The sequence below is a fragment of the Chaetura pelagica genome, unplaced genomic scaffold (genome assembly GCF_000747805.2).
Source record: "Chaetura pelagica isolate M959 unplaced genomic scaffold, ChaPel_1.0 scaffold542, whole genome shotgun sequence".
Lineage (NCBI taxonomy): Eukaryota > Metazoa > Chordata > Aves > Apodiformes > Apodidae > Chaetura > Chaetura pelagica.
Window position 1 is genome coordinate 64957 of NW_009952493.1, and position 27234 is coordinate 92190.

General features: G+C 47.1%; 1 protein-coding gene across 1 annotated transcript in view; it reads left to right on the top strand.

Annotated features, from left to right (window-relative positions):
• The first annotated feature begins 2476 nt into the window (after positions 1-2476).
• Positions 2477-27234, top strand: part of NSF (N-ethylmaleimide-sensitive factor) — a 74776-nt gene continuing 50018 nt past the window's right edge. Inside the window, exons 1-7 of the mRNA XM_010008871.1 lie at positions 2477-2559; positions 9565-9664; positions 12337-12376; positions 15516-15682; positions 17404-17511; positions 18131-18206; positions 25447-25602. Of these exons, the coding sequence (XP_010007173.1) occupies positions 2477-2559; positions 9565-9664; positions 12337-12376; positions 15516-15682; positions 17404-17511; positions 18131-18206; positions 25447-25602 (730 nt within the window). The remainder of the gene's footprint in view (positions 2560-9564; positions 9665-12336; positions 12377-15515; positions 15683-17403; positions 17512-18130; positions 18207-25446; positions 25603-27234) is intronic.

Genomic DNA, 27234 nt, shown 5'->3' on the forward strand with positions numbered 1-27234 from the left:
CAGCCCACCTGGAGGTGAATTTTCTCTGACTGTTTCTCAAACAGCCCAGAAGGGCAGAGGCGAGAAGGAAGAGCAGGATGTCAGCTCCTGGGAAACTATCTAGATGTGTGTATTGGGATCAATGCATTTCCTCCAGTCTTTGCTGGGATCCTAGGGTGTCTGCAGAGAAAATCCATTCTGAGTTGCTTTTAGCAATAAGTCCACACTGAGAAATAGTTTCTGTTGTGCTGCCTGCAAATTTGTACCAGACAAAGAAAATAGTTGTGCTCTGATTCTAAAAATACCATCCTGGGGGTCAAGTTTAGCTTTTCTCCCAGTTAATTATTTTAGTCTGTAGCTAATGTTAAATTCATCTGACCTTTTCTATCCTTTGCTCCACTTCTGGAGGCATTTTGAGCCCAATTTTCATCTTTCAGCCACTGTTTCGCGGAATAATTCTGCAGAAGTGGGATTTGGGACGTAGGAAAGGGCTGAGGTTTCTCTGCTTCTCACTCCTCCTGTGTGCTTCCTCAGAGTGGAAATGGGCTGAGAGGGGGTATTTGGTTATTTTATATTGGTGATTCCTGAGTAATAGTGGAGGGGAAAAAATTGAACAGATACTATTGAACTGGAGTTCCTCATTTGACTTTAGGGGAAAAAAAAGAGGGAGAGAGGACACCCCCACAAGAGTTGTTGCTGTGATTTTTTTTTTTAATAGTGCTAGGCTGGGACTGACTTTAATTTTCTTGTGTTTGTTACTGATCTGCAATGTTTCCTATAGAGTAGGAAATATTTGCATTGTGATATTTCTTTGGGGACATTTTATGGAGGGACTCTGGGATTTAGGTGGCAGCTGGGTGAGAAGTAAACTTTGCTGCAGATGTTCAGGGCTGCTGTGAGTTGCTTTGTTTGCAGTGTGTCTGTCCAGAGTGGATGTGCTCAAATTTCAGTTTTCTGAGTAAGGTGAGGGAAGAAAGAAGGAGACATCAGGTCCTGCACTTGAGCCACAACCACCCCCAGCAGTGCTTCAGGCTTGGGGAGGAGTGGCTGGAGCTGCCCAACAGAGGGACCTGGGGGTGCTGCTTGACAGCTGGATGAACATGAGCCAGTGTGTGCCCAGGTGGCCAAGAAGGCCACCAGCATCCTGGGCTCCATCAGGAACAGTGTGAGCAGCAGGAGCAGGGAGGTGATCCTGCCCCTCTGCTCATCCTTGGTGAGGCTGCACCTCGAGCATTGGGTGCAGGTTTGGGCACCCGAGGATAGGAAGGACATGGAGGTGCTGGAAGAGGGGGCAGAGAAGGGCAACCAGGCTGCTGAGGGGTCTGGAGAACAGGTCTGATGAGGAGAGGCTGAGGGAGCTGGGGCTGCTCAGCCTGGAGAAGAGGAGGCTGAGGGGAGAGCTCATTGCTCTCTACAGCTCCCTGAGAGGAGGTTGTGGTGATGTGGGTGTTGGGCTCTTCTCCCTGGTGACCAGTGATAGGACAAGAGGAGATGGGGTCAGGTTGCACCAGGGGAGGTTCAGGCAGGATATTAGGAACAATTTCTTCCCAGAAGGAGTGGTGAGGCCTTGGAACAGGCTGGGCCGGGGGGGGGGGGGGGCACCATCCCTGGAGATGTTCATCAAACAGGCAGACGTGGTGTTTCAGGAGATGGTTTAGTGGTTGGGGGTTGTAGGGTGGGTGGTTGGACTTGATGATCTTGAGGGTCTTTTCCAACCTTAACAATTCTATGATTCCATGACGTATTTATTCCATTCTCTTCTCCACACATAGTCTCACTAACCCAGCACATATTATGGGATGGGGTCACCCAGGGCTGTAGAGGGACTGGTCGCCTCCAGGCTGCTTTGCTTTTCTAGCTTTCAAAATATCCCAGGGTCTTGTTTTTTGGCAGGAATCTCCTTTCAGTGGGTGCTTTACTGCCTGCTGGGGTGCTGCAGGGCTTGGGTCAGCTGCATGAGCACCAGGCTTCATTAGCAAGTTACCAGCAATTGCCTTGCAGGCTTTTCCTAGGTAAATGTTAGGTTCTTCCCTAGGTAGGATGGAAAAGACAAGGTGTACTGGATTCACCAGCTGCTGAGCTTCTGGGGACAGAACCACAGAATGTCAGGGGTTGGAAGGGATCTCTGAAGATCATTGAGTACAACCCTCCTGCCAGAGCAGGATCAAAACTAGGATAGGTCACTCAGAAAGGCATCCAGACAGGTCTTGAAAGTCTCCAGAGAAGGAGACTCCACAACCTCTCTGGGCAACCTGTCCCAGGGCTCTGTCACCCTCACAGGAAAAGTTCTTCCTCGGGTTGAGATGGAACTTCTGGGCTTGAGACATCTGGATTGGAGGTGCTGCAGAGGGTGGGGAGCTTGTCTGCTCGTGCTTGTACTCCTGAGACCTGTTTGTATCTTGTGGATTTACAGAAAATGGGAGACTTGGCCTAGTCAAGGAAAAATAAAGTTTTATTTGATAACTTTTTTCCTTTCCCTCCTTCTCTCCTGTAGCCCATGCAAGCAGCAAGGTGTCCCACTGATGAACTGTCATTAACCAACTGTGCTGTGGTGAACGAGAAGGAATTCCAGTCTGGGCAGTAAGTGTGCACTGTTGCTCTCTTAACTTTTAACCAAGAAGGAATTGTTCTTAAGATTTGGCTGGAGGTGGGGATGCAGTTTCAGATCTGGGGAAGTGAGTTCACTGGGTGAATTAGCAAAACTTCTGCATCTTTAGAGACCAAAATTTTACATTGTGCCTCTTTCTCAGAACTGATGAGACTGAAAAAATGGTGAATTTTTCTTTGAAGCACTTCTTGCTTGGGTACTGGAACTGCTTAACTAATTGTAATCACCATTTTAATGAGGCCTTCAGGCCTTTTTTGATATTTTTTTTTACTGTTGTTACTGTTACATAGTTAGAATATTAGAGCTGTTGCAAGTAGATTTTTATCATTTAATTGTGTTACTAGGGGCATCTTCTCACTTCCACATCATATCAACACATATCATGGGGCAACAATGTGCCCTGGTGGCCAAGAAGGCCAACACCATCCTGGGGTGCATCAGGAGGAGTGTGTCCAGCAGATCTAGGGAGGTTCTCCTGCCCCTCTGCTCAGCCCTGGTGAGACCTCCCTTGCAGTGTTGTGTCCAGTTCTGGGCTTCCCAGTTCAAGAGGGACAGGGATTGACTGAAGAGAATCCAAGGGAGGTTACGAGGATGGTGAAGGGACTGGAACATCTGTCTGATGAGGAAAGGCTGAGAGACCTGGGGCTGTTCAGTCTAGAGAGGAGAAGACCGAGGGAGGATCTAATTAATGTTGATCAATACATGAGGGCCTCAAGAAGGCAGGACAAGCTCTTATCACTTGTGCCCTGTGATAGGTCAAGGGGCAATGGATTCCAGCTGGAGCCCAGGAAGTTCTACCTCAACATGAGGAAGAACTTCTTTCCTGTGAGGGTGACAGAGCCCTGGGACAGGCTGCCCAGAGAGGTTGTGGAGTCTCCTTCTCTGGAGACTTTCCAGCCCTGTCTGGATGCCTTTCTGAGTGACCTGCCCTGGTTTGGGTCCTGCTCTGGCAGGGGGGTTGGACTGGATGATCTTTGCAGGTCCCTTCCAACTCTTGACTTCCTGTGATTCTGTGACCTGGGAGTTCTGAGCAGAGTCAGTAGAAACTCTCTCTTCTTCTGAGGATTTTCATGCACAGGAACAAGAGGGAAGGCAACCAGAGAGTGGGCACAATTTGGATTCCGTAATTACAGTTCTCTGAGGACTGATAGCAGTTGAGTCTGGATTTTACTTTTGTGAGAAAGAAAGAAAACACATCCATTTTTCAGCCCAGCCCACACAGAAGGGCTTTGTATCAAAAAAAAGCCAATTAAAATCATTAATTTCCTTACTTTGCTGCAACTGCACAGGGGCTCTCAAAGATTTCCAGATGTAAATTGTAGACACAAGTCATGAATTTCAGCAGAAAGAGCATCACGTGCAGCAGAAAGTGGCAGAGCTTGGGTTTGAAAAAGGGGAAAAATGTTAAAAAAAAAGAGACTGAATAATACACTTAGGGCTTTACCATGAAATACCTGGCCCAGATGAATTCTGCCCAGGGTGAACCAAGTGACTCTGAGCTGCAGGGAACCAGGGAGCAATGTGTAGTAAGACTTGCTGTTCAGTGATAAACTGTGAATTCAGCCTCATCTGCAGGATAAAATAGCAAATCAAAACAGAAACACCCCCACTGAAAAAATCCCCAATGAGCACAGATTTTAGAGCCACAAGCAGGCACAAGTATCTGCATGGACCAGGGTGGTGTCCTACTCTCGTCAAATGGTATTTTTCTCTAAGTGGATTTTTTTCAAAGTAATTGAAAAATTACTCAGTACCTGAACATTGTACCTCATGCATTATAAAAATGTTAATTTCCTCAAATAGGAATGTCCTGGAGGGACCCAGCTTCCAGACCTGCAGCAGCTGGCTGCTTTCCTTCCCCTCTTTCATCCCATTTATGGGAGCATGAAGGAAGCAGTACCCTGAGACTTGCCTGGAAAGCAGGCTGGTCATGATCCTGGCTGGACTGATTCTCCCCAGGGGAGCTGCTTGTTTCTAGAAATTTGAGCTCATAAAGAAAGCAGCATATGTCTGGTGTGAGCAGGTGCTATAAATTGCCTTGAGAAGTGACTAGAGTAGAGAAACATCATGATACTCAGGCACTGCTGAGGGATGTAGTCATCCTGCTGCATTGCAGATATTCTGAGCAAGACCGTCCTGTGCTCTGCTGCAGTGGGTTGCACCCAGTCAGCAGGTCTGGCTTGTGTTGTCCTCACCAGGAATGGCTGCACAGAGGATTTTTTTGGTACCAGTTACACAATGAACTTTCCTTGAACACTTCCATTTGGTGCTGGGAGTTTGACCTTGGATCAGCAGGCTGGTTTGTCCCCAAGATGCTGCTGTAGGTCTTTTCATCCTTCATTTTCAGCATCCTGCGAGTCGGGTGAGGATGAGTCACCATTTTGTGATGCTTGAATTCATGGCATGAAAGGCAATTTTACTGTGTTGGTTTGCTAAATTGCACTGTCTGAAGTTCCTGAGACATCCTTCTATTTCAAGGACTCCCAGTGTATTTTGTAGAGACAAACAAGTGCTGAAAACACCCAGACAGGGAAGGGGACAACAGGCTGGGAGGAAACCAGGACAGGTTACCTCACTGGCAGGTTTTTTTTTTTTTAATATTGAGAACTGACTAATTATTCATCCCTTTTATCCCTGTTTTTACATGGAAGGACCATCCCTCTCTCTTCTGCCAAGGCAGTTCTCTGCTGAGCCCTTTAGGAGCCTTGCTGAGTGATTTACAGGGGTTTCCAAGCACAGACAGAGGAACATCTGCCCACGTTGTTCAAATGCTTACTGGTGCCTTTGCACAGATCTTTCCCTTCCAAAAGCTGTGCTCTTTCTTCACAAACGTAACATCTAATAGATCCAGGGTTACTGTTATCTATTATCTGTTGGTTGGCTCAGCCTGGTCAACTGACAGTTTCTGAAGGTTCAGACAAGGCTTTGAGTGGGTGAGAGCAGCAGTTTCCTCTGTGGCTCTTGGGAGACATCTGGCCCTGGGGACTTATTGTTCCTTTTGTTCCTTTGGAAGCAGAAGTTGTTAATGAGGTGATCTCCATAAGCTCACCAAGCTCCTCCCTGGTGAGCATCAATGCAGGGAAATGGATTTAGTTTTCCCTAATATTGTCTTATTTTGAACATTCTTCAGACTTAGGTTGCTTACAGCCTGGTGGAGGCTGCCTGCTCTTGCTGTCTGTGAGAAGAAACATCATTGTTCCTGTGCCTTTTGCAGATTTTTCTCTAAGAACCTGTCAGGATTTGACCTTTTCTAAATTTCTCACTTGGCTAGAGGTTTTCCTTCAGAAAGCTGATCTGTTTTCTATATTTTTTCTTAATTTTTAAAATGTTTTTTTTGTCTGACTCAGATCCATTTGCCTGCTGTCAGGGTCTGCTGTCTTCCTGGTCTGCTGGGAATGTTTCTGGTGAATGCTTCATTATAGTAATTTTAATTGGTATCATATCTTTGTGGATACTACCCTCCACCCCAATATTTTTACCAGGTATCCTCATTTTTTTAATTTTTTTTTTCATTTTGCTTCTTTGAAGTGGAATCCATAAGCTGTGGAGTTTCTTTCTTCTTGCAGAGATGCTGAATCTGCACATGTTAAAGTCATTGTTGTGTTTTGAGCCAGAGTCAATGCTCTGCTCAGGATCTATGTCGGTCTGAAGAAGCTTTAATCTTGAATTGTTTTATGGTCTGAGCTGCTTCTGGTGGGGTGTTACTTGTCATCAGGTGTAGTCTTGCTGAGCTATTCCAATAGCATGGCTGGGACTTGTATTTTGCCCACAGGCATGTGTGTCTGACACTGCAGCATAATACCTGGCTTTCCAGTTGGTTGGGTATGGACGTTAGTTTTAATTACTCAGGCTGATACACCGTGCTGGAAACCTCCTGATTTCAGTCCCTGCTTCCTGGACAGCTTTTCTGTCTTACCTGCTACTCAAATTAAAATGAAACAATCCTTGGAGCAACATTCAGGCTGAGCAAAATTCACTTTAAGGAGGATCTTGAGGTGCTGGAGCAGGTACAGAGGAGACAACAAGGCTGGTGAAGGGACCAGAGGGAAAGTCTTATAGGGAGAGGCTGAGGGAGCTGGGGTTGTTTAGCCTGGAGAAGAGGAGACTCAGGGGGGGGACCTTCTCACTTTCTACAACCACCCGAAGGGAGGTTGTGCTCAGGTGGGATTTGGGCTCTTCTCCCAGGCAACCAGTGACAAGATGAGAGGGCCTGGCCGGGAGCTGCTCCAGGGGAGGTTTAGGTTGGATATCAGCAAGCACTTCCTCATGAAGAGGATGATCAGATAGTGGGATGGACTGCCCAGGGAAGTGGGGGAGGCACCATCCCTGGAGGGGTTCAAGGAAAGGCTGGAGGTGGCACTTAGTGCCATGGTCTGGAGATATGGTGGTGTCAGGTCATGGGCTGGACTTGATGATCTTAAAGGTCTTTTCCAGCTTTGGTGCTTCTGTGATTTGCCCCAACTTGCTGGCATCACTGTCCTTGCTGCAGCCTGAGATGGTGTTGGCTCTTTGCTGCTGGGATGTATTGCTGACTTATGTTCACCTTGTTGTCCCCCAGGATCCCAGGTCTCTCCAGCCATTTGGCCCCCAGCCTGTACGTGGGGTTATTCCTCCCGAGGTGGAGCACTTTGCATTTTCCTTTGTTGAACTTGATGGGATCTGTGTCAGCCCATAACTCCACCCTGTCCAAGCCCCTCTGACCAGCAGCACAATCAGCAGGTGTGTAATCTGCAGCCTAGCTGAGGGTGCCCTCTGCCCCATCATCCTGCTCATTAATGAAGATTTGAAGTCCTTTTGGCCCCATGTGGACACCTGGGAATGCCACAAGTGACCTGCCCGAAGCTGGACTCGCCGAGCACAGCCCCCGAGGCAGCTTTAACCCACAGCTCTGCCCACTCACCTGGGCTGTTTGTATGGAGGGATTGTTGTGTCAGGCAGAGTAAAAGGCATTGTTAATGCTGAGATAAACAATATCCATGGCTCTTCCTTCACCCTCAGAGCTCACCATTGCATCTTGGAAGGTTATTGTGCTGGTCAGGCCTGACGTGGCCATGTGACTCATGCTCACTGCTCCCAGTCACTTTGTCTCCCTTTTATGTTTGGTTTCCAGGATTAGTTGCTCCATCACTTTCCCAGGGACAAAGGTGAGGCTGGCCAGCCTGTAGTTTCTTGGATCCTCCTGCTTGCCATTCCTGAAGATAGGAGTGACATTTGCTTTCTCCCAGTCCTTGGAAACCTTCCCTGGTCACTAAGAAGCACCAGTGAATGTCTTGCTCTCCCTCTGCAGGATTTAGAGGGAGCCATGCCAGCTGTTACAGGTTTCTGCCTTTACACCTGAGGCAGGAGAAGATGGAAAAGGAAGGGTACCTGTCCCTGAAACTGGGCTTTTGGGCAGCTGGTGCGTGATTTAGGACCAGAACCAGTGAAGAGTCAAACCACCAGTCCACTTGAGAAGAGGGGACGGTGTCATTAGGTGGTGTGTTTAACATGCCATCAAGGATAGTGGTTCTGGAAAGGTTTTGCAAGCTTCCCTGTCCGTTTGGGCCAACTCTAAGGATGTCAAGTGGTTTTGGCTGTGCAGGCCACACGTTTCCTCTGCTCTGAGTGCCACATGTTCTTCCCTGCCAGGTGGCTGAAGCTGTTGCACATGCACGAGGCAGCCAATGTACAGGTGTGCAGCAGATCTGCTTGGGTTGGGGCTGGATTCACTGTGCATGTGCAAATGACCTGGAGTCACCTGGAGTGTGTGTGCATAGAATCCATTCACTGCCAGGGAGGGAGCATGGCCAGGTCTGTGGGCCTAGTTCATCTAGCCCTTAGTTCCTGACCATAGATGGGAGGGGAACACCACAGCTCCCATGAGTTGATGGCTTCATATACCTTAGAGGTGGGTGAAGTACAGGAAGCTGAGAAGATGATGCTGAGGTGGAACCTGATTCCACCACTGCCTCTCCCACCAGTGCACACAAATCCCACCTTCTTTGGTTCTGCTTTCTTAGGCCACAGAGAAGTCTGCCTATCACATGGTAGGAGCTATCAGGCATAGTCTGAGGAGAACTATAAGCAGCTTTTAGTGTCTTTGTCCCTGACAGCTTCCCTTCTGAGACACAGACACATGCAGCTGCTGCTCTGTCTGCTCCTGTCTGGATGCTCTTGTTTTCTGTGTTCTTGGCCTTCAGACTCCGAGTTGATAAGCTGCTGCTCACTAGCAAACAGGAAGAACAGGCCCAATCCCTGTGTGATTATACTTTTTGTACAGAAATTCCTCCCATTTTCTTTTGCCATTAAACTTCTAAACAAGCTACTAAAATCCTTGTGTGGCCTTTGCATCAATTTCCTGTTGAAATCACAGCCTGGATGCTGCTTGTATTGGGGTAAAATACTGATGCTTTGGTGTCAGGTGCTTGAGATGTGAAACCAGGTTTGATTTTTAGGTCATGGACTCAGAATATCAGGTTGGAAGGGACCTCAATGATCATCTGGTCTAACTTCTCTTGGTGCTACTACAGTTTACATGAAGTGGCCCAGCACCTTGTCAAGCTGAGACTTAAAATTATCCAACATGGAGGAACCCACCACTTCCTCTGGGAGACTGTTCCAATGTCTGACTGTCCTCATGGGGAAAAATTTACTTCTTGTGTCATAGCAGCCTTGGGCTTTGTGGTTGTGGTTTGGTTCTCTCACATTGGCACAGTGCAATTCCTGAAGAAAAGGGCTACTGGTGGGGGAGGGTAAACATTAATTATAGGCACAATGTCTTCAGTTGAGCTTTGAGTTAATGTTTTATCACTGAAGCTGAAAGACTCCTTTGAAAACTGCTGTGTGGCTGCACTGTGGTGGAGCTCTAGAGCCTTGGTTTCATTCTCTGGAGCACCAGATATTTGCCTTGTTTCTTCTCAATTTTCAGCACTGGGAGCAATGCAAAATCCTCCTGGGTCTACAGATTTGAGTAAAATACTCCTTGTTCTCTCTTCTAGACATGTTGTTGTGAAGACTTCTCCCAACCACAAGTACATTTTCACACTGAGAACCCATCCCTCAGTGGTTCCCGGCAGCATCGCCTTCAGCTTGCCCCAGGTAGGAGGTGGTTTGACTCATGGTTTTGCTGCAGGAGAAGCAAAAATCTCTTTTGAGATTAGGACTGAAGACAAGTTCTAATTGGAGAGAAATGTCTGCTGCAAAATATGATTTCTGTCAGCAGAAGTTCAAGGAGACCTTTACAATGACTGAAGCAAACGTGCTTGTATTGCTTTGATCTATTCTTAGTGCCTGGTGGGGTAAAGGTACTAGAAAAGGTGTAATTTTAACCTTTAAAAAACCCACCAAACTATTTAAAAAAGAAAAGCCTCAGCAATATCAGCTAATCTGTGAATTTTTATTGTTCCCTGGTTTCTCTTTGCTTAAAGAGTTTTCTTTGCTGTGTTGCTCTTTTAAAGACATACTGGAAGTTTTATTGCCTGTATTCAGTTGCTGTTAGTATTTTTAGATGTAAAGTACAATGTAATGCATAAAACAGATTTAACTTGTCCTTTCTTAATTAAGCCAAGCTACTACATGTTAAATCATAGTTAGAATAAAGAATTAATACAGTTAACTTCTATATAGAGAAATTAATCTTGTAGCCTTTAACTGGCTCACAAAGGGAGCTGCATAACATAAAACTGCCATGATCATGGTCATTGATTTAGTGCTTTTAGATTTTATTGCTAGTAAACTGCTCTAGAAGCCAATTCTCTGTGCTGAAAACACAAGACTCTTTTTTTCTTTAACAGATGACTTGGCATAGGCCCCACAATGACTTCCTGCTTTTTGACATGTTCAAATTCAAAGTTGTCCAGATGAGTGAGTGAACAGGCTGGCATGTTAACCATGTGTCTAACTAGGGTTTGTGATGCCCAGACTGAAGAGCAGTTACCAGCAGAAGACATTTGTATCATGGGGTTAAAGTTGATGCATTTGTGGTCTAGGGTTGATTTTTGTAGATTCTAGTAGTTGTTGCAGAGCTGGGAGAGCTCTCCTGCCAAGGAATGGGGAAGGATGCTTCCCTCTCAAAAGTGACTGTGGTTCTAAGTGTTACAGCTGCTGGTGGATGAATGTTTTGAGTATTCCTGGGTTTTAATTTCCAGCATTGTCTGAAGCCTGGGGTAGTTGCAACCTCTGTTACACAAAGTATGTTCTTACCTGATGGGTTCATGGGGGGTTGTGTGGTGGACACAGGCTCTAGGGCCTCCAAGAAGCCTGTTTGTTGTACATTCATTATGCACGTCAAGTTCTTGACCATCTTTGCTTTGTAATAACCTTAACTCTGGGCTTAAAGATCCAAAACCATGACAAGTTTTCTATGCTGCAGAGCCCAAAAGAGGAAGTGTTGTGCAGTGATGACAAACTGCTTAGCAGAGAACACCAAAATCAGTGTAGGAATGGAGCTGTATCTCTGCCACAGAGAAGATCCTAACTACTCATTCTAACAGAACTTGGACAGCAGGCTCAGCCTGGGGGTTTTCAGCAGGGCCCAGTGTTTGCAGCAGAACCAGTGAGTGGGACCAGCATTGTTGGACTTGTGCTCAGCAGTGTCTGGTCCTTCAGGTGAAGGTGAGTTCAGAGTATCTTTTGATGAGGAACTGGAGTGTCAAGGGAAGGGGAGAATTCCTCCTGGCCTTGCAGGTAAACAGTGGGAGCTCTGAAGCATGATATTGAATATAGAAACATAATTTGTTTTCACCTTCTTGGGAACACCAGTAAGTACATGGAAGGGTTCCTCTCTGGGCTTTGATTTCTGCCAGGCTGATCTCTGTTCTCCTCAGGGAATTCTTTCCTTAAGCTTGAACCATGCATATATTGGAGAGGGAATATAGGAAGGAATTTTCATATCTGAAAAAAGGTAATTTAATCCTTTCTCTCGGACTTCTTCCTTCCAAACAAAATGACCATAAAGTTCAACATTTCAAAAGTGATCTTACCAGAGCTTTGTGTCATGAAATTAGGTATTTTTATGATTCGTCCTCTCTGCTGTTCAGATATTTGAGACACTGTGAATACTGCTCAGCCTGAGCTGTGGGCTGCAAAGACACACGAGGCAATCTGGAACACAAGAGCCACTGAAAAAATAACCACTTTTGCAATTACTAAGCCAAAAGTTTTGGCATAGTAAAGGTCATAGATTTTTTTTTTTTTGTGTCATATAATAATTATTGAGCCATTTCCCACTTGTCATGCAGTTTTTGAACTGCACATATCATTGAAAGGAAATTGAAGTGACCTAAAGGGTTTGAAAGATTCTTCCTAGTTCTCTGAATAAGTTTAGTTTTAGGTAATATTATATCTTGAAGAACATTACAACAATTTCCTGCAAGTATGTAACTTGAAACATGATGATGGAGTGTGTCACAGCCTCTCTTGGCTCTTCCACTCCCTGTTGTGATCATCTCCTGAGCTTTGGAAGGAAATGAATAGGGTGGCAAACAGCCCTGTCCAGTGTTTCTACCTGCAAGACATTGGGGTGACCGGTAACATGAAGGAGTGTGGACAGAACAACCTTTAAGATCAGAAAATAGAATTATTAATAGAAAATATTCCATGTTTTGTCTCATTTCCTGTAATTTGGGTGTCTGGAAGATCCCATTCTGCCCTTTTTGCTGGTTAAGGTACTCCTGGGGGAGCTTGCTTTTCTGAGTGAGGATTCTGAACTGAGTGGCTGTTTCTCTTACTGGAGGACAAGATTTCTGAAGTTTTTGTCTTTTTTTTTACAGAGAAAATGGGCTGGACTTTCCATTGGCCAAGAGATAGATGGTAAGTCAGTCAGCAGCGAGGTCGGGATGTACGTTTATAAAAGCTGAGTTCCCTGTTTCATACTGACATGAAACTGAATTAGAAAACCTCACATTTAGAATCATAGAATCACAGAATCATCATAAAGGTTGGAAAAGACCTTCAAGATCTTCAAGCTCGAACACTCACTCTACAACCCACAACCATCTCCTGAAACACCACGTCTGCCTGTTTGATGAACATCTCCAGGGATGGTGCCTCCCCCACCTCCCTGGGCAGCCTGTTCCAAGGCCTCACCACTCCTTCTGGGAAGAAATTGTTCATAATGTCCTGCCTGAACCTCCCCTGGCACAACTTGACCCCATCTCCTCCTGTCCTATCGCTGGTCACCAGGGAGAAGAGCCCAACACCCACCTCACCACAACCTCCTCTCAGGGAGCTGTAGAGAGCAATGAGCTCTCCCCTCAGCCTCCTCTTCTCCAGGCTGAGCAGCCCCAGCTCCCTCAGCCTCTCCTCATCAGACCTGTTCTCCAGACCCCTCAGCAGCCTGGTTGCCCTTCTCTGCCCCCTCTTCCAGCACCTCCATGTCCTTCCTATCCTCGGGTGCCCAAACCTGCACCCAATGCTCGAGGTGCAGCCTCACCAAGGATGAGCAGAGGGGCAGGATCACCTCCCTGCTCCTGCTGCTCACACTGTTCCTGATGGAGCCCAGGATGCTGGTGGCCTTCTTGGCCACCTGGGCACACACTGGCTCATGTTCATCCAGCTGTCAAGCAGCACCCCCAGGTCCCTCTGCTGGGCAGCTCCAGCCACTCCTCCCCAAGCCTGAAGCACTGCTGGGGGTGGTTGTGGCCCAAGTGCTGTACCCAACTTTTGGCCTTCTTGAAGCTCATGCCATTGGCCTTGGTCCAAGGGTCAAGCCTGTCTAGACCCTCTGCAGAGCCTCCTGCCCTCAAGCTGGTCAATGCTCCCAGTTTTTGCCCATTGCCCCTTGTCCTATCACTGGGAAGAGTCTGGCCCCATCCTCCTGCCACCCCCTGCAGATATTGATCAGCACTGAGCAGATCCCCCCTCAGCCTCCTCCTCTCCAGGCTCAACAGCCCCAGCTCTCCCAGCCTTTCCTCACAGGCAGATGCTCCAGTCCCCTCAGCATCTCAGTGCCCTGGGCTGGACTCTCTCCAGCAGCTCCTTGTCCTTCTGCAACTGGGCAGCCCAGAACTGGGCCCAGTTCTCCAAATGGGGCCTCACCTGCAAGGCAAGACACCCACATCCTCTCCATGCTCTCAGCCTTCCCACAAACCTACAAGATTCACTCACTTGGAAAACCTTGACCATATCACTGGGGGGTCAAAGGAACTCAGCTTCACTGTGCCCCTAAGCACTGGGCTGCATTTCAAACTGAAATTGAAAACATAGTTTTCACATGATTAGGAGAATACAAAAGAAAAGCCCTGGTAGATCACTGGTTTTATCAATACTTGTTCCCACCTGTAGATCCCTTTACAAAGCCTTTCAGCTCAGGAGGGATCCACAAGTCATTTAGTCACTGCATGAAATCACTGCATTGTTCTTCTTCACACATGGCCATGTGGCTGGGGAGTCTGTAAGCAAAGTCTGGGACAAGGACAATCACAGACCTGCTCTCTCAGCTAATCATGCTGAGGGTTAGTCTTACCTTCCCCAAGTAGCTTTAGTTCAGCAACCAACCATGGGGGAGAAATATGAATTTATGGGTCTCCCCCTCATTATAGGTTATTCTTCAGGATGAAAAATAAACTAGAATCATCATCATAGAATCATCACAGAATGGTTTGGGTTGGAAGGGACCTTCAAGATCATCCAGTCCCACCCCCTGCATGGGCAGGGACACCTCCCCCCAGCCCAGGCTGCTCCAAGCCCCATCCAACCTGCCCTTCAACACTGCCAGGGATGGGGCAGCCACAGCTTCCCTGGGCAACCTGGGCCAGGCTCTCACCACCCTCACAGCAAAGAATTTCCTCCTCATGTCTCACCTCAATCTCCCCCTTTCCAGTTTTCATCCATTCCCCCTCATCCCATCCCTCCCTGCCCTTGTCCCAAGCCCCTCCCCAACTTTCCTGGAGCCCCTTCAGGCACTGGAAGGTGCTCTAAGGTCTCCCTGGAGCCTTCTCTTCTCCAGGCTGAACACCCCAACTCTCCCAGCCTGTCCCCAGAGCAGAGCTGCTCCAGCCCTTGGATCATAGAACCCTCATTCATTCAGGTTGGAAAAGCCCCTTGGGATCGTAGAGTCCAACCATCATCCCTAATCTAGAGTTCTTCTCTAAGTCATATCCACCAATGTCACATCCAGGGATGTTGACTCAACCACCTCCCTGGGCAGCCTATTCCAGTGTCTGACTACTCCTGTGAATTTTTTTTTCCTACTGTCCAGTCTAAACCTGCCCTGGGGAGACCAGCACCAACCTCTCAACTCTGTGGCCTCCTCTGGTCTTGGTCCAACAGGTCAATGTCTTTCTTATGACCTCTTGTCATTGCATTTTGAGGCAAGACTGCTTCAAATCCTTTCTTTTGAACATTCTGAAGATATGTCCTCCAAACCCCTAGATGTAGATACTGTGACACTAGAGTGTGTGTGAAGTTACTTTCATTGTCCTCATCCCCTCAAGCCTCTATGGGTTTTGGGCTGTTTTAAAGGACTCTATTGGGGTGTTTAAAGAAATGCAGGTATTTTCAGTGGAGAAATATTTGATGTATGTTGAGGCTGAGCATTAATTTGAGAGAAACAAGGGTCTCTGTGAGAAATAATGACAGAATCACAGCATGTCAGGGGTTGGAAGGGACCTCTAAAGATCATCGAGTCCAACCCCCCTGCCAGAGCAGGACCCAAACCAGGGCAGGTCACTCAGAAGGGCATCCAGACAGGCCGGGAATGTCTCCAGAGAAGGAGACTCCACCACCTCTCTGGGCAGCCTGTCCCAGGGCTCTGTCACCCTCCTAGTAGAGAAGTTCTTCCTCATCTTGAGGTGGAACTTCCTGGGCTTCAGATTATATAAGTTATTCAATTTCATCAAGTGCTTTTTCAGAAAGGGAGAAACAGGTATTGCCAAACATACAGTGTGTTTCATATATTGTGAAGAGACCTTGCTATTCTGAAATGTGCTGTTTCTTGTTCTTTTCACAGTTTCCTTATACACTTTTGACAAGGCCAAGCAGTGCATTGGCACAATGACAATTGAGATTGATTTTCTGCAGAAGAAGAACATTGACTCCAACCCTTATGACACAGACAAGATGGCAGCTGAATTCATCCAGCAGTTCAACAGCCAAGCCTTCTCTGTAGGCCAGCAGGTGGGGGCTTTGGTTTGTTTTTAAAGCCCCAATGGTGTAAAATCCTAAGGGATGCCAGGGTGCTGGGAGCTTGTTGTGTGAGTGGTTTCTTTGTGAAAAGTTCAACCATCGTGACATCCACTGAGAGTGTGAGCAGAGTGGTTTTAAATCTGCATTTCCTTATCTAAATAAATCTCTCATCTTTGTGAGGAAAATCCCAAGGCTGGGGGGAGCTGGGTTCTCTTGTGGCCTGGTTGGATATAAACATGACATGTCCTGGTGGCTTTTGAGAAGTAATTTTTTCTTCCTTCTACATACAATCAAAATGAACACCTGCTCTAAGTACTTCTCAGTAGCACCTCTCAAATGCAGGGTCTTTTATTGGAACATTTGTTCCTGCTCTTTGGATGCCCCAGTAAACCAGGTATGAACAGGGATGACCTGGGGGTTTCTGGAAGCTGCTGTCCCTGTAATTGAACCTTCTCAGCTCTGCAGCAGATGAGCTTCTGCCCCTAAGAACATTTGTGGTAGCCTCTGGTTTGCCACATCTGGGGACAGGCCCATCTCTGTCTCTCTCAGTAGTTTATAACTTGCAGGCCCTGAATCTTAAGTCATTTATAAATGTAATCTTGGAGGAAAGGAACTGTGCAGAGACAGCCTGCTTTTCTTTGGCATGGGCTCTGCTTCTTGTAGTCATTCTGTCTCTCACTACTGCAGCACTGGTTTGGAGGTACCCTTGTCAAACTGGAATGCGGAAAATCAAAAAGGTTTGAGCTAAATCCTTCTCCTTGCTTCAAACCAGTATTTCAAGTGAGAGGAAAATGTCAAGAGATGGAATAGAGAGCCAGTGGTATCTTGGGATGCATTAAGAACAGTGTGTCCAGCAGGTAAAGGGAGGTTCTCCTCCCCCTCTACTCAGCCCTGGTGAGACAACATCTGGAGTGTTGTATCCAGTTCTGGGCTCCCCAGTTCAAGAGGGACAGGGAGATGCTGCAAAGAGTCCTATGCAGGCTATGAGGATGATGAAGGGACTGGAACATCTGATGAGGAAAGCCTGAGAGACCTGGGGCTGTTTAGTCTTGAGCAGAGAAGGGTGAGAGGGGACCTGATTAATGTTTACAAATATCTGCAGGGTAGGTGTCAAGAATGGACCAGTCTCTGTTCAGTGGTGCCCATGGTAGGATGAAGGGAAACAGCACCAACTGACAACACAGGAAGTTCCACCTCAACATGAGGAGAAACTTCTTTCCTGAGGGTGACAGAGCCCTGGGACAGGCTGCCCAGAGAGGCTGTGGAGACTCCTTCTCTAAAGACTTTCAAGACCCATCTGGACACGTTCCTGTGTGATCTGCCCTGGGTGTTCCTGATGCAGCAGAGGGGTTGGACTTGATGATCTTCAGAGGTTCCTTCCAACCCCTATGATTCTATGATTCTGTGATCCTATGAACAGAACATTTAGCTGGAGACAAAAGGGTGGAAAAGAGAAGCTTTTTGTGGAAAGAGAATTTTTCTTTCAATTTTTCCACTTGAGTTTAAGCTCTGGAGTTGATGTGTTACCCTTTACTGTGGGACATGAAAAGGACACGTTCAGTCCACCAGATCTTTATAGGATAAAGTAGGTGGAATTTGTTCAGAGGTAAACTTAGGCCTCCAGCCTTTCTCTTCAAATCTTAGTAGCCTTATCAAAATCCTTTTTAGCTTTTTAAGGAGTTAAAATCCCCTTTTGTTTTTTCTTTCCACAGCTTGTGTTCAGCTTTAATGATAAACTTTTTGGCCTCCTGGTGAAGGACATGGAAGCTATGGACCCCAGCATTCTCAAAGGAGAGTCTGGAGCAAGCAAGAAGCAGAAGGTGGGCTCACAGGAGTGCATGTGCCTTCCCTGGGGACTGCAGAGAGTCCAATACTGATCAGACCTTGCTGCAAGGAGAAATAAGGTTACTTGCAGGTGTAGAAGTTTCACATCTGTTTAGTCTTGCTGCTGTTTTTGCCCCAGAGAAGATAAGGAGTTTTGTTCTGGATTCAGTCTCCTGCTTTTCTGGAGTTGGGGGCTTAGAGTGCACCCACTGAAGTGCAGAGCTGGGGAAGATAAGAGGAATATCTTTTGGTTGCTATGTACTAATTCATGGACACATCCCTTTTTGAGCCTTTTTGTCTTTCAGAGGTGGCTACATTTTCCTGTAGAAAAGACATGACTTTGTGCTTTCTAGATCTTGCTGAAATAAAATAGTTGGTTTAGAACTAAACAAATAACTTCAAAAAGGCAAATAATTATTCTTGATGAGCTCCTGCAGTCAATGTTGTTCATTTTAGAGGAGGCTGTTGGTATTTCACGTTCTTCCCAATGACTTTTGTAGAGGAGCTTTTGCTGCTGTTTCTTGCTCTTCAAGATGTGCTCAGAGATACCTGAGGAGCAACCTGAAGTTGAGCCTAGTAGCTTAATGTAATTATTTGTTTATTTCCCTTTTGCAGATTGAGGTTGGTTTGGTTCTTGGAAACAGTCAAGTTGCCTTTGAAAAAGCTGAGAACTCCTCTCTCAATCTGATTGGTGAGTGCCACTGTGTCTGAAGAGATAAACCATGCTTGAAGTTTGCTGCTTTCCAGGCCTCAAAGACTTGTGTGTGTCAAAGTTTGTTTTTCTGGTTACATCAGTTGACCTAATGCATTGAAAACAGCATCTCAAAATGTCTCCCAGGGGTCTGTTCTAACTGGCAGTTTGTAGTTGCTCAGGACTCTCTTGAAGACCACTGCCCTGAGGAGATACCCGCCTCCAGCAGGCTTTGCTGCTTCTAGACAGGGGCTCTGAGAAGAGCAGCCAGATTGGTGAAGGCTCTGGAGAACAGATCCTGTGAGGAGAGGCTGAGGGAACTGGGCTTGTTTAGTTTGGAGAGTGGGAGGCTGAGGGGAGACCTGGCTCTGCAGCTGCTGGAGAGAAGGTTGTGGGCAGGGGGTTTGTCCTCTTCTGCCAAGTGGAGAACGACAGGCCCGGAGGGAATGGCCTGAAGTTGGGCCAGGGGAGGTTTAGCCTGGATGCTGGGAAGAATTTCTGCCCCCAGAGAGAGCTCAGGCTCTGGAATGGGCTGCCCAGGAAGGTGGTCAGGGTGGAGTCACCATCCCAGGAGGTACTTGAAAACTGTGTAGCTCTGGCACTTCAGGACATGCTCTAGTGGGCATTTTTAAAAATTACTTTATCTTAATTTGGGGCTGGGGGGGGTTGGCAGTTGGGCATGATGATCTTAGAGGTCTTTTCCAACCATGACAATTAATTCTGTGATTCTGTAAAGTCTCTGTCCTCCCTGTATGAAGCTCCAAAACTGACCAAGGTACCAGAGCAGTCCTCTGGGCTGATTACCAGGGTGTCTCCAAAATGTGCAGACAGAGCCAGGAGGAGAAGAGACGGGTGTGACTTTGAGAGATTCTGACAACAGCAAATCGAGTCAGATGAACAGAGAAGTTAACCTGAGCACTCTGGACTGCCAGGCCTAGGTTAGGAAGGCACCATGGAACAGTAGCTTCAGCTAAAGTCTGAAACTAGTTGAGATATTTTAACTCTTTAAACATCAGAGAATGATCTTTTCAAGGACACTAACAAGCCAACACCTCTGGAATTAAATTTAATTAGAACAGCAAGAAAATAGGAAATTGAGAACTTGTTTCAATGTGTTGTCAGAATTTCAGAGTGAGTGCAGAACTTCTGGAAATCTAGTGTAGGGCTAGGGAGGAACCTGCTATGTCCCCATAGAGCCACCAGCTGGAGTATGCCTGTCCCTGCAGCTGGTCTGTGTGTGGTGGGGCCTTGGGGCTGTCCTGCAGCTCAGCCACTCTCCCTGCCTGCCTGTTCCTTTCCTTACCAGCCTTACAAAGTGGATGATCTGTAGCAAGTCTAGAGCTGTAAATGCCTCTCTTGCTGCTCATATGGCTCTAGGCATTATTTTCTGGGGGTGATTCAAGTCCTGTACTTGAGCAGACACACCTGTCTTTCTTATTTTCTTTTCCCATTTTCTTTCTTCCTGGAGTCCATGAGCTAAGAAAACTTTTGCTGCTGCTGTTCCACAGATAAGAGCTGCCAGGTGATGGCTGCTGGGAGTGGGGGTTCAGGGAACCTGGCCAGCTCAGCTGACTTTTAATGCTTATTATTTTTGCAGTAGACTGGAAGCAGAGCTCGGCTGGGCTGGGGATACTCAGAACTTTGGGTGTTTGGTACAGACATGAAGCATATGCCATATAAAGCATGAACCACACGATGGGTGAGCACCTGGCTCAGAGGTGGAGCACGAAGAGTGACAGTGAATAGGGAACATCAGGCTGGAGATCAGTCACTAGTGGGTTCCCACAGAGCTCCATCCCAGGCCCAGGCTCTTCAACATCTGGATCAATGAATTGGATGCAGGACTCGAAGGAATTCTAAGCAAGTTTGCTGATGATGCAAAGCTGAGAGGAGCTGTTGACTCCCTGAAGGGCAGGCAGGCCTTGCAGAGAGACCTGGACAGGTTGCAGAGATGAGGGGTCACCAACCACATGAAGCTTAACAAGGGCAAGTGCCGGATTCTGCACCTGGGATGGGGCAGCCCTGGTGGTCAGTACAGGCTAGAGAATGAGTGGCTGGAGAGGATCCGGGGGGTCCTGGTCAGTGGCAACTGCAGATGAGCCAGCAGTGTGTCCTGGCAGCCAGGAGGGCCAACCCTGTCCTGGGCTGCATCAAGGAGAGAGTTGCCAGCTGGTCCAGGGAAGTGATTGTCCTGCTTTGCTCAGGTGCAGCCTCACCTTGGGCACTGCCTGCAGGTTTGGGCACCACAATATAAGAAGGACATCAAGCTATTGGAGAGTGTCCAAAGGAGAGAGAGGAAGGGGAAGGGTCTGGAAGGGATGACTTATGAGGAGTGGCTGAGGTCACTGGGATTGTTCAGACTGGAGACGAGGAGGCTGAGGGGTGACCTCATTGCAGTTGTGGTTTCTCAGGAGGGGAAGAGATGGGGCAGGATCTCTTCACTCCTGTGACCAGAGACAGGACTGGGGGAAATGGCAGGAAGCTGGATCAGGGGAGGTTTTTAGGTTGGATATCAGGTAAAGGATGGTTGAGCACTGGAACAAGCTCCCCAGGGCAGTGGTCACAGCACCAAGCCTGCCTGAGTTCCAGAAGCCTTTGGATGATGCTCTCAGGCACATGAGGTGATTCTTGGGGTGCCCCGCACAGAGACAAGAGTTGGACCTGATGATTCTGATGGGTCCCTTCCAACTCAGCATGTTCTATGATTCTACACGAGGGTAGTGGCCCATTGTGCAAGTGGAATCCAGCTCATTCAGCAGTGCAGGAGCCTGAGGCTGGGGCTGAGTTTTGCTGCTGCCCTCAAGTGCCACCTTCCCTCACGTGCCAGGCTGGGACTCCATGTTCTGGAGCTGTTCTCTCTGCTTCACATGCTGCAGTGGCTCCAAAAGCTGGGGAGACAGGAGGCTGTTGTGTAACCACCTGCTTGTGGATGTGAAAGTACAGCCAGTCATCTGTGCTGAGAACCCCCCAGAGGCCTGTGGGCTGAACTGTAGATAACTGTAATTAAGCATATTATTAACAAGGATGCAGGTTTTAAGAGCACAGAGTGAAGTTTGCATGGACAATTAGCTCATCCCAGTGAGTACACTAGTACAGCCTGTTTAGATTTACTGTTTTGATATGACAGCTTGAGGGGAGTTATTCATATAATCCAATTTATTGCATCACAGCACGCACTGGTATTTTACTTGATTAATATTCAAAGCCACATGGTGACCTGTGATCTTCCTCCTAGCATGGAGAGGGGTGAAGAGCGTGGTCCTGGGGGAGAGCTGCTCAATTGGAAATAGGAATCCTTCACTGTGCTTCAGTTTCATTGCCTGCAGACAAGACCAAAGAGCTGATTCTGCCTCCATTTCCTTCTGTCAGACTGGTGCTTTATTTAATCTTCTCATTGATCTGAGGCAGAGCTACTTAATGTGCTTTGGTAGTCCCTGGAGAATTGTAAAGTTGTGAATAATTAAATTCTGAGAGGAGATAAAAGTGTCACTGAGCAATGACTTCAATAAAAGGCCTTTATTTTTTTTTCAATAGACAAGAACTGTAATAATGAAAAAAAGCACTAATTTTATTTTTTCCCTTAGCATAAAATCATAAGTTATGAAACTAATGGATGATGTTTTAATTCAATCTACAAGAATCAGATTGTGATCAGCTGCAGCCAGAAGGGGGGGGTGTAGGCCAAGTTCTGCAGAGAGAGGAACATCCCTGCCTGAGCTCAGACCTGCTGGAGTGGAGCAACCAGACAGTAACTGCCCAGAGATAAGGGACTCAGGTGCTCTCTGCTGCCCTGCCTGCTCCTGCCGTGTCACAGACACGGGCTTGGTTGTTTAAATTGATACTCTTGGAATTGAAGGATCGATTCCAGCTGTGCTTAGCACCAAGATTTACAGCAATCCAATGCAGCTAGCACTGAACTTTCATCTAGTGTATGTCACGGACTTGTTGATGTTAACTCATTATCTGACTCTACATGAAGTGTCTCTGGAGGAGGTTAAGGAACAAATCAGCAAAATGCACAGTTGCAGTTGGCCAGGACTGGATTTTTAGGGGAGATCATCGAGTCATAGAATGGTTAAGGTTGGAAGGCACTGAAAGATCACCAGATCCCAACCTCCCTGCTATGAGCAGGGACACCTCCCACCAGACCAGGCTGCACAAGCCTCATCCAACCTGGCCTTGGACATGTCCAGGGATAGGGCAGCCACAGCTTCCCTGGGCAACCTGGGCCAGGGTCTCACTGCCCTCATGATGAAGAATTTCTTCCTGATGTCTCACCTAAATTTCCCCTCTTCCAGTTTAAAACCATCACCCATTGTCCTGTCACTGGCTTCTCTGGTGAAAAGTCCCTCCCCAGCTTTCCTGGAGCCCCTTCAGGCACTGGAAGGTGCTCTAAGATCTCCTTGGAGCCTTCTCTTCTTCAGGCTCCCTCAGCCTGTCTCCAGCCCTTGGATCATCTTGGTGGCCTTTTGCTGGACCCTCTCCAACAGCTCCATGTCTCTCCTGTGCTCAGGGCTCCAGAGCTGGACACAGCACCCCAGGAGGGTCTCACCAGAGCAGAGCAGAAGGGCAGAATCCCCTCCCTGGCACAATCCCTTATTGTGATGCAGCCCAGGACACAATTGGCCTCTGGGCTCCAGTGCTCACTGGGGGCTCATGTCCAGCTTCTCATCTCCTCCCACCCCCAAGTCCTTCTCCTCAGGGATGCTCTCCAGCCATTCTCCCCCAGCCTGGATTTGTATCTGAGATAATGGTCCCCAGGGACAATCCTGTAAAGCCCTGTGGATATCTAAGAAAATACAAGACCTCCAATTTCTGTATGAATTAAGGATAATCTTCAGTCTTTGCTTTTTCTCTGGGTTTTGATGTTCCTGTTGGTTTCTCTGGTCTCTTAGCACAGTGATGCTGCTGAAGGCCTTTTGGTTGTGTGGATGTAACTGATAGTGTCAGTGCTTGGTTATAAACACCCTTGAATAAACTTAGGGTGAGACTGGATGGGTTTCTCTCCTTGGTGACCAGTGATAGGACAGGAGGAGATGGGGTCAGGTTGCACCAGGGGAGGTTCAGGCAGGATATTAGGAACAATTTCTGCCCAGAAGGAGTGGTGAGGCCTTGGAACAGGCTGCCCAGGGAGGTGGGGGAGGCACCATCCCTGGAGATGTTCATCAAACAGGCAGACGTGGTGTTTCAGGAGATGGTTTAGTGGTTGTGGGTTGTGGGGGGGGGGGTTGGGCTTGGTGATCTTGAAGGTCTTTTCCAACCTTGATGATGATTGTATGATTCTATGATTCAATCTCAGCATTGTTCTTAGAGGAGCATTGGTGCTTGTTGCCTACCTCCTAATTACCCTGACCACTTGAAAGCTTCTTGTGTGGTTACAACAAAAGGGAAAGGAGGAGGTTGCACCACTCATGGAGGCTGCAGAACCTGCTCTTGGGGACCCTGGCTGCATTTGGACTAGCTCTAGAAGAGGTTCTGGAACAGAGGTTCTGAGCTGTGGTGGGTTGCTAAGGCTGGCTTTTACCTTTTTGTGAAGTAAGTAGCTGACCTCATGAGTGTTCTGTGTAACCTTGCTTAAAAAAGGCTCTGGAATGTGAGGGCTTGATGATGGCAAATGTGCTGTTTTGAAGAGGGTTCCAGAGCTCCAGATCTTTGCACCTGGAACTCAACAGAAACTGTAATAAAGAATCAAATGAGTGGATATCTGCAGAGAGATGTTACACTGGGAAGGGTCAGCCTGCCCTCTGGAAGGGCAGTCCTGCCTACCTAGGCAGGCCTACATCTGGAGATCATGACAGGAATCAAGAATGTGGGAATAAGGGCTGACCTAGTCTTCTTGTTGGTCACGGCTCTTCCAGCAAAGCTCCTAGTTGAAGTTTCTTTTAAAAGAAGCTGAAAAGAAATCTGTAAGGTAGAAGGTCCTTGTGGCAGTAGGTGAGTGATGAAAGGGTGTAAGGATGAAAGGCTATTGCCAGTGGAGTTCAGCATGAATCTCTGCTGGGGCCTTTGGTTTTCGTTATCATCATGGAATAAACTGGCAAAAAGATTGAGTGATGAGGTAACAAAACTTGCTCTTCTGGAGCTCAGTGACTAAGAAATAAAATGGCAGAGGAAATTTGATATAAATAAATGGAAAGTGATGTGTGGGAGGAAGAGCTCTTCTAACTTCAGTCAAAAATGATTGCTGTTTTGGGCCAGGATCCAAGGTATGACAGTTTTGAGGAAATGGTGGACCCATGCTCAGCAGCCTGAGCCCTGTTAGGAATTGTTGAGTGTGGATATTGAGAATTATTGCAGTTTATTAATAAAAGAATATGAATGAATTGAAGCATAGTTTTTGTACCTGTATTTAAGATAGAAACAAGCCCCAGTGCATGCAGTTCTAGGCTGCGTGTCTGCCCAAGGATGTAGCAGAAACAGAGAAGGGTGAGAGGAGAAGAACATGAGTGCTCCAGGGTGGGGCAGATGCTGCCAGAGGAAGGAAGAACAAGTAAGGATTGCTTTGCCTGCCTGGAGAAGGCATGACTGAGGAGGGTGCTGGATGAGCATCATAGGATGTGTGGGGTTGGAAGGGACCTTTAAAGGTCATCTAGTTCAACCCTCATGCAGTGAGCAGGGACCTCTTGAACTAGATCAGGTTGCTCAGAGCCCCATCAGGCCTGACCCTAAGTGGGGCTTCCAGGTCAGACTCATGTCCAGCCAACCCGATGCTTGGTTTCCAACGTTAGCCAGGAGCAGGATGGGGTCTTAAACTAGAACGGGGGAGATTTAGATTGGGTATCACGAAGAATTTCTTTCCCAGGAGGGTGAGGAAGCACTGGAACAGGTTGCCCAGAGAGGTGCAGGTGGCCCCATCCCTGGAGACATTGAGGAATGGTGCTCTAAGGTCTCCTTGGAGCCTTCTCCTCTCCAAGCTGAACACCCCAACCCATAGGGAAGCAGTGATGGCATCGAGCCTGACAATATTCAAGAAACATTTGAACAACACCCTCAGGGACATGGTGTGAACTTTGAGGTTGTCATGTTCTGGGGCAGGAGTTGGACTTGGTGATCCAGGCTGTCTGAGGAGGTTGTTGAGCCACCATCCCTGGAGACATCTAGAAAGACAGACGTGGTGGTGGATGTGGCAGAGTTAGGGTAGTAGTTGTGCTGGATGAAGGTCTTTTCCAGCCAGAATGATACTGTGATACTGTAATTCTGCTGAACTACCTGTTTGAAATGGTTCATTTATTTTTTGCAGGGAAATCAAAGACCAAGGAGAACCGCCAGTCGATCATCAACCCAGACTGGAATTTTGAGAAGATGGGCATTGGGGGCCTTGACAAAGAATTCTCAGATATTTTCCGACGAGCTTTTGCTTCTCGAGTGTTTCCACCTGAAATTGTGGAGCAGATGGGTGAGTATGACATGCATATGGGCGGGATACAGGGTGCAGGCCTGTTGGTGGTCTGTAAAGAATGGCTCCAGTGAACCCCCTTATGCTGCTGTCACTGGGCACTTGCTCAGGGGTCAAAAAGACCAACAAATCCTTTTCTTCCCCTGTTGCTCCCAAAAGTATTTTGTACTCTAGTCCCTGAGCTAAAGAGGAGGGGCAAAGAACCAATGTGAGTCCTCAGCACTGCACATGAAATGTCTGAACAAATGAGATACAGGATTTAACTGAATACTTTTCTTTTGGACCTCAAATGCTCTCTGTTCTTCCAAATGCTTCACTTATTCTAACAGGGAGACTGAACACTCCTGACTCACTGGCCATGGGCTGTCTATGTAGGTCAAAGGAAATTCTGTCTTAATGATTTTGCCTTATATATTAAATACTTGTTGTCCTGGCAGTTGCACTATAAACCTGTGTTCTTCTTACAGCATTAGCCCAATAAATAGAGTATTTCTTGTGATCTGTGCCTGGTCAGGTTTGAAATGCTGGGAGGATGCACAGGCTGTAGCACGTCTTGGAGTTTGTGAAATAAAAGCACAGATTCTAAATATAACATTTTTTGGGGGTTGGGGGAAGGAAAGGCAGTCCCATTACTTTGTAAACATGTGCTGGCAGGCAGATCCATGGTACTGGTTTTAATTTTCAGTAAGCAATATGCAGCTGTAGGTTATCTTGTTTTGTCACATCAAGTGGCTGGGGATGTTATAGCTGATCCTCTTGTGAATATCATCTCTATGGGTTTGTATTTATACTTGGAATTCATATCTGTATAATTTCTGTGTATGTTTATATTGCTTGTTCCACCTTCCCTCTCTCCACAAATGAAGCAATCAGGATTTTGATTACAAACCAGATTTTCCTCAGAAGACACCTCCTGTTTGTGTGTGGCTGTGTCAAGCGGGTCCGTTTCCAGGGCTTGTGGGATTGATGTGAAAGTAAACTTCCCTGTGAGGTGTGTGAAGTCTTTTCTTAGTGATTTGAACACTTTGGGAGAAACACTGAAGAAACCCTGTAGGCTAAATCCAATTAGTGCACAATTTTCTCTCTCCTGCCTTTTTGCTTTGTATCAGCCTGGTAGCCAAGGCCTTCTGGGGGCTGATCTTGGTTTGAGTTTCTTGATTTTTGTGGCTGTGGGCAAGTTGTAACTTCTCTGCTTCTGCTTGAGAATGTCAACTGCTTTGATTTTTTAAGTATTTCACTGCTCTGCAGAGAGAGGAAATGAGAGAAATGGCAATGGCTGTTATAAGAAAAGCTTTTATGTAGACACTCTGTTGTGTCCAGTTCAGAAGTGTTGCTGGCAGCTGGTTTTTGGAAGCACATGCGTCCCTTACTGGAAATATTTTTACCTTCCAAAGCAGCTGTCATATATACTCATGGCTGCAGTGCAGAGTCCTTAGCTGTGGCCCTGGATGAAGGTAAAAGATTCAGACTTTGGGAATTCTTTTCAGTGTCACAGGAGTGTGATGAGAAATATGTTGGTAGAGTCAGGGTAATTAGAGCTTGTTTTTGTTTTGCTGTAGCTTCTCCCATCCAGCCTTCCTGGCTGCCTGCAGTTCTGGCAGCTTGTTAAGCAGCCATGTGTCAGACTAGGGT